A 7,186-nucleotide genomic window follows, 5' to 3' on the forward strand; every position below is an offset into this window, starting at 1 on the left:
ACATGAAAAACATCAGTCCTTCCTTCCTGTTGTGTCTCCTGTACTACTGTCAGGAAGCAGGAATGTCCTGTCCATTTCAAGATCCTTCTATCTGGACTAAGAATCAAATTGACATGAGACAGATTAATAGGAGAAAATCAATCAAATTTCATATTGTACATATGGGAATCCACACAGACATGGCAATCGCAGTGACACTCAGGCAAAATGAAGTATATATATGTTTTTCTGACGGACACAGATACTTGTGGGGAATATGGGAAATGTGCCAAACTACAAATTAGAAAAGGTGAAACCGAACCAATATTTCTGTAGAGAAGATCCTGCATGTGATATTTATAGAAGATTTGTTCATAATCACCGTATGCGAAAGCAATCAGAACTGCACATGGATGTTTATACCAGGTTTTTAATAATCCCTAAGACTTGATGTGACAAAGATGTCCTCCAAGAGGTTATACATTTGTACACTGGGATATTAGTCAGCTTTCTACCCCATGATCCAGCAATTGCACTGCTAGGTATTTACACAAAGGATATGCAAATACTGGTTCAAAGGGGTACATGCACCCAATGTTTATAGCAGCATTATCAACAATAGCCTAACTATGGAAAGAGCCCAAATGTCCAATGACTGATGAATGGATAAAGAAGATGTGGCATATATATATATATATATATATATATATATATATATATACATATATATATATAGTAGATTATTGCTCAGCCATCAAAAAGAATGAAATCTTTCCATTTGCAACAATGTGGAAGGAGATAACATGTATTATACTAAGCAAAATAAGTCAGTCAGAGAAAGACAAATTCTGTATGATTTCACTCCTAAGTGGAACTTAAGAAACAAAACAAGTGATCATATGGGAAGGAGGAAAAAAAAAAAGAGAGAGAGAGGGAAGCAAACCATAAGAGTCTCTTAACTATAGAGAATAAGCCGAGGGTTGATGGAGGGAGGTGGGTGGGGTTGGGCTAAAGGGGTGATGGGTGTTAAGGAGGGCACTTGTTGTGATCAGCACTATGTAAATGACGAATCACTAAATTCTATACCTGAAACCAATTTTACCAGATCTGTTAACTAGACTTTAAATAAAAACTTGGAAAGAAAAAAACCACAAAACAAAAGCAGACAAAAATAAATGACCTATGAAGTCACAGTAGTATACATGAAGTTTAAATACATATTTCTTCAGAAAGGAGAACATTTTTAAAAAGATTTTATTTATTTACTTGAGAGAGAGAACGAGATAGAGAGAGAGAGCATGAGGTGGGGGGAGGGTCAGAGGGAGAAGCAGACTCCCTGCTGAGCAGGGAGCCCCCTGCGAGAATCGATCCTGGGACTCCATGACCTGAGTGGAAGGCAGTCGCCTAACCAACTGAGCCACCCAGGCGCTCAGAAAGAAGGACATGTAAAGTGCCACATTTAATATAACTATAATTGAACTACATTTTAGAAGAGGCACAAATCTAGTCAGTGGTGGAGAGCAGGTGGAGGAAGCAGCAGGAGGATGGATATGCAAGAACAGGATTTATGGTGGTGTCGCTCTTACACAGGACACTGTGAAGCAGCCGCACCACACTGCTGTGTTGTCACAGCTCAGTAAACTCTATAGCACAGTGACAACACCTTAGTGCGTGCACATAAAGTCATCTAGGAAGTCTGGGGTCCATGACGGAGTGCACAATGTGACATCATCCCATTCGCTGCTCTAAAAAGGTAGGAAGCCACCTCACTGAAAGGGTGGGGCAAAGGGCTTGATGACCTGAGGATTTTGAAAAGAAGGGGAGCCTGTATGGGAAACTGTACATGAGACCCTTTCTCCATTTGATGGACTTGTGTCTGATGGCGTGGGTGATCAATAATTGTGATGTTTCTGAGCCATGCCTGAATTGAACAATGAAGTCAGTGGTCACAGACGGTGGAGGCCAGCATTCTTCCTCCAGGATCAGAAGTTCCTGTTTTGTGCAGGTCTCATCCACTCCGTAACCGATGCAGTGGTGGACCCACCTTTGTGGTTCTTATTATGACTACAAGTTATCCTTCAGCTAGAACCACAGGAATCTTTGAAAAATACAGGTTTGTTACTTACAAGACCTGGAAATTACACAGCACACCTGGGGCCACAGATCAAGGTCATGGGTTGAGAAAGAGTGAGCCCATGCCCTCCCCACCAGGAATGTGGATAGAGCCTCAGCTGACAGAGGAAGGAGCTGGGGGTGGGAGACAGAGACAGAGACACACAGAAAGACAGAGACAGACCAGCTTTCTTGGGTACCAATTTGAGAGTCATGGGGGCAGAGGCACTGGGGCCTTTGTCCTTTTGCTCCTTGCACTGGAGATGGGTTCTGACACCTCACTGCACCCTGTTAGTGGAGAAGCACTGGAGAAGTGGGGACAGTTAGAGACAGTCCTCCGTGAGGAGCCACAGCAGGAAATTCTGAGTGTGGCCATGGGGCTCCAGTCTAAGGATGGTCCAAATGTGGCCCATCCTCCATGGAGAGTGGGCAAGGGACCCACAGTGCTGGAAGCAGGGGGATCTCTGCTCTGGTCTCCTGTCCCCTCATCTCAGTCAGGGGGGACGAGAGCTGGGGTTAGCAGCGGCACTGTGGAACCTGTTCCTGGGGTCCATGGGGTGAGGGCAGCTGGGAATGCAGTGTCTGCTTGAGTCTGGGCCCAGGGCCCAGCTGCCTTGACCCCGGGAAGCTCAGAGCTCACGTGGGTCCTCCCAGTCCACTCCTCATGACAGACACCAGGAAGAGGAAGTGGAGGTAGGGGGCAGTGACCAGAAGGCAGTGCTCTTCCTCCCAAAGGCTGAGGGGATGAGAGAGAGCCTGCAACTCTGCCTCCTTGTGGCTAGAGGTCCTGGGGATGTGCAGGTAGGGTGGGAAGTTTGGGTTCTTCTCCATCCCCACTTCTTCATGATGCTCACTGTCCAAGGCATTTCAGCCTGACCTTGGATGCTCCACACTCATGCATCCTCAGGACCTGTCCTGAGCTCACCCTTGAGTTTAAAGGTCTACAATCATCACCACCAACCACATCTTCACTGTCCTCAGTCCTCCCTGAACATGTGTATGAGAAAGACAGCTCACCCAGCTCACCACTCGGTATCCTGAGCAGCAGGTAGGACGTCGCTAACACACACGCTGCAGGAATGCTGAAGGGTCTGCTATGGGAGCCAGCCTGGACTGAGCGACTTTGCTTGCAGGACTCCTCTCACCCGTTCTGGACACGTGGGTGGTGTCCAGGTTTCTGTCCCAGCCTCCTGTCCCTCCCTCATGTCCACACCCGCACCAGGGACTGCTCACCACACCTGGACACCAGACGCAGGCCGCGGTCCCTGCTTGCTGCCACTCAAGGTCAGGGTCCACCATTTCTGAGTTTGAACTTCAGGGTTTCTACTTATTTCTCAGATCTTCAACGCTTTTATGAACAGAGAAGCATCTCCTTACCTCATGCTCCGCTGCAGTGAACAGCAGTGCCGTCGGACGGGGCAGTCGGAGCAGAAACCCCCAGTTCCCACTCTACTCTTCCTCCTTCTCTCCCCGCGTTCCTTCTGCTCCACAGCCTGCGTGTCTCCTGGGAGCACAGCCGCCTGCGTCCGCGTCTCCTCTTTCCCTGCCTCAGTTGCTCTTCCTTGACCACGTAGGCTCTTCAGTCCTGCCCTGCTGTGTCCGCCCTCTATTCCCCTGTGCACACTGTCACCAGATCGTTTCGTCACTCTGTGAAATTGCGGTGTCCCTTCACGGTTTGAGCATCTTCACACCCTGTTTTGATTTTCTCTTCTATGAGCTCATATGGAGAACACGGTCACCCCTCTCCTGAGACATGCTTGAAAGTCCCCTCAGAAGAGGAGCTCCCAGAATGTCCCAAGGGGGGGGGGATAATCTCACTCTTTTCTATGAGTTATGTTTTGTAGGCATTCTCATTTCCACAGGAGTGTTTATTTCTTCACGACTTTCCTCTCTATGTTATAAGCGTCTCAAATCACAGACATGTATCCATGTTCTTTAAACCAGACCCAGCATGGGGCTTCCCACAGCTGCTCCCTCCACCCCCTCCTGGGTCCCACTCAGAGCAGGCCTTGCCCTCAGTCCCCTCTCAGGATCCTGATTCACTGATCAGGTGGAGTCTGAGCGAGTCTGAAAGGGGGTGCAAATTTGCATAAAGAGCACCCTCATTTGCATGGGGACAGTAGGGAGGATAAGGCAAGCCTGGGACAGCCCAGTTCCACTGTGGGGACCAAGGGCTGTGTCATCATGGCTTGGACTCCTCTCCTCTTCCTGTTCCTCTCTCTCTGCTCAGGTAGGGACATCATCTGACTTCTTGGGATCTTCCCAGATATTTTCAGCCCCTAAGACTGAGAAGCTCCCAGTGGAAATGCCCCATCACCCATGAGTGTGTGTGTCTGCAGCCTCCCTGTCCCAGCCCGTGCTGACACGGCCGCCCTCCCTCTCGGCATCTCCGGGAACGACGGCCAGACTCACCTGCACCCTGAGCAGGGACATCAGTGTTGGCGGCTACTGCACGTACTGGATCCAGCAGCGGCCAGGGAGCCCTCCCTGGTGTCTGCTGAGGTTCTCCTCAGACTCCGATAAGCACCAGGGCTCCGGGGTCTCCAGCTGCTTCTCGGGCTCCAAAGACGCCTCGGCCAATGCAGGGCTTCTGAGCATCTCGGGGCTGCAGGCTGAGGCCGAGGCGGACTATCACTGTCTTGTTGGAGACGGTGGTGCTTCTCACAGTGACACAGGCCGAAGGGGAAGTAGAAAAAATCCCTGACCTGCTCTGAGTTATGGCTGCTGTGAGTGGGACCCAGGATTGGGTGGATGGAGCAGCTGTGGGAACACCCACAGGACCTTGTCCAGGAGCCTCTGCCAGGAGCTAGAATCCTTCTCTGTCAAGTTCCCGTCAATGAAACTTTAGTCTTAGACAAGAATGAAGGAAACAAATCAAATAAGAAACAAACAAAATCACAGCAAAAACTGAACTTATACCCAGTGAAAGAAACGAGCAATGGCTACTAGCTTTCTTGGTCAGAGCGAGGCACCATCCCAGCAGGTGGACAGTCCTGTAGACATGGCTTCTGCTCCCGAAGCCCCCGGAGAGACCCTCCGTCCCAGTCCCATCTGAGAGGCTGGCGGAGGTAGACTGTGCTCCTGAAATGAGGCAGGAAGATGGCAAATGCAGGCCTGGGGGAGGTCAGGGCTCAGAGCTGGCCTGGCTCACTGCTGTGCTGCCTGTGTCTTCCACTGTCATGTCAAGGACACGGGGGTTTAGGCATGGGGGACTTTTGCTACCGGAAGCCAGCAAACCTATTTCAGGGGCTGGGGAGGGTGAAGGGGAGAGAATCCAGCATTCCTAGGAAACCGCTGAGTCCCATATGTGACCTCCCCACAGGTGATACCGCTCACCCCTCATGAGCTCCCATGGGTGGGTTTCCAGAGCCCATGGGAAGTGATGTGTGTCCTCCTCTCCTTTTCTGCCCTGTAGGAGCTTTTATGCACGCAGGGTGTCAGACAGGGTTGTGAAGTATCAAAAACCCCCTGATATGTGCAACAACACTCCCTCTGAAGCTCTCAGTAGCGTCCCAATGATGAGTCACCTTGGTCACACGGAGTGCAGCAGACACTTTGGAGGTTATCATGATGGCTGGGAGCAAGGTGTCCCAGGCAAAGCCCCTGAGTCTGTGACCTAGGACACCAGTGATGGGTCTTCAGGAATCCCAGGCCAACATTCCTGCTCCTGGCTTATCATCATGACCTCCTTGTTCACCCCTGGCCTGCAGCCTGAGGATGAGACTGACTCCCAGCATCACAGAGCTGAGCACAGCCCCTGTGCCACCAAGAGCTACCCTTCCACAGGGAAGTAAGAAAAACATCTACCCCCCCCCCAATTAAATGCTCTGACCCATCTTCCCCCATCTTTGCCTGTGACCAACAGCAGCTCTACTTCTCTGGTGTAGCTTATGCTTCAGAAACCAGAGAACTCCACATACTCGACTCTTGTCTGTCTTATGGGCTCCATGAAAATAACTTGCTTTCAGGGCGCCTGGATGGCTCAGCCAGTTAAGCATCTGCCTTAGGCTTAGGTCATGATCCCGGAGCCCTGGGATCAAGCCCAGCATCAGGCTCTCTGCTCAGTGGCGAGTCTGCCTCTCCCTCTCCCTCTGCACCCCCCATCATGCTCTCTCTCTTTCTGTCTCTTAAATAAAGAAAATCTTTTTTAAAAAAAGAAAATAACCTTTCTTACTGTGTCCCAGTCCAAACAAACTCACTTTGTCTCAAGAAGCAAAAGTATCCCCCACAATTGTTGGGTGGGGATGGTAAGGAAAGCAATAATATGGGACTGTGGCCTGAGAGACCCAAGTCCCCTCTGCCAAGCTCCCTACATGTCCCATGGTCCTGTCCCAGGATTAGCTGATCATTTCCTGACTCTGAAACTGGCTGGTCTGTGTTTCTCTGTCTCGTCCAATGGTGCCCTGGGGATCATGGGAATGCCCTGGGGCAGGAGATGACCCCTCCCCTTTGAGGACAGGGCCCTCAGACATGCTCACTTCTCCCTGTTTAATCGAGAATTCACATACTTTCGCTCTCAGGTTCTTTGGTTGGGATGATGTTAAATAAATCTCTTATTGCAGGTCTAGATCCTATGAACCCAAATCCCATTATCAGATAAACTTTTATTATAGGAAAATTTCTAGATAGTCTTGTTTTTCTAAGTGATGGTCCATGGAGCTCTCAACAAACTTGATCAGACCCTGTGCTGGTGAGTAACAGCTCACGAGGGTCCTGCAGTTCAGAAGTGGAAGGAGGACCTCTAATTCAGAGGAGGTTCCACTATAGCAATGACTTTCTTATACCAATTGTCTTACTAAGCACAATTACACAACTCCACTAAAAGTACGTTCACTATATCAGAGAAGCAGAAGAAAATGAGGAATTTCCAGGTTTACAGGGCAAATGGAAACCAAGAGAGGTATGAATGAGCAGAAGACGCTTTTCCCAACAATGTTATAGTCTCATGACGAATACAGACATCAAATGTCAAGTCCTGTACAATGTGGGCTGGGGCAACCTAACAGGACACCCTTACACCAACAAGAACAACAGCACAATGAGACACCCTATAAGAGGAACACATGGACAATCAATTCCAGTTACGAACATGGGG

General features: G+C 49.6%; 1 gene segment (V, D, J or C); it reads left to right on the plus strand.

Annotated features, from left to right (window-relative positions):
* Positions 1–4,275: 4,275 nt before the first annotated feature.
* LOC113912343 lies at positions 4,276–4,795 on the plus strand. The segment is given in 2 exon segments: positions 4,276–4,321; positions 4,431–4,795. Coding segments are annotated over 2 exon segments (411 nt in total).
* The last annotated feature ends 2,391 nt before the right edge of the window (positions 4,796–7,186 follow it).

This window comes from Zalophus californianus, chromosome 14 (genome assembly GCF_009762305.2).
Source record: "Zalophus californianus isolate mZalCal1 chromosome 14, mZalCal1.pri.v2, whole genome shotgun sequence".
NCBI lineage: Eukaryota > Metazoa > Chordata > Mammalia > Carnivora > Otariidae > Zalophus > Zalophus californianus.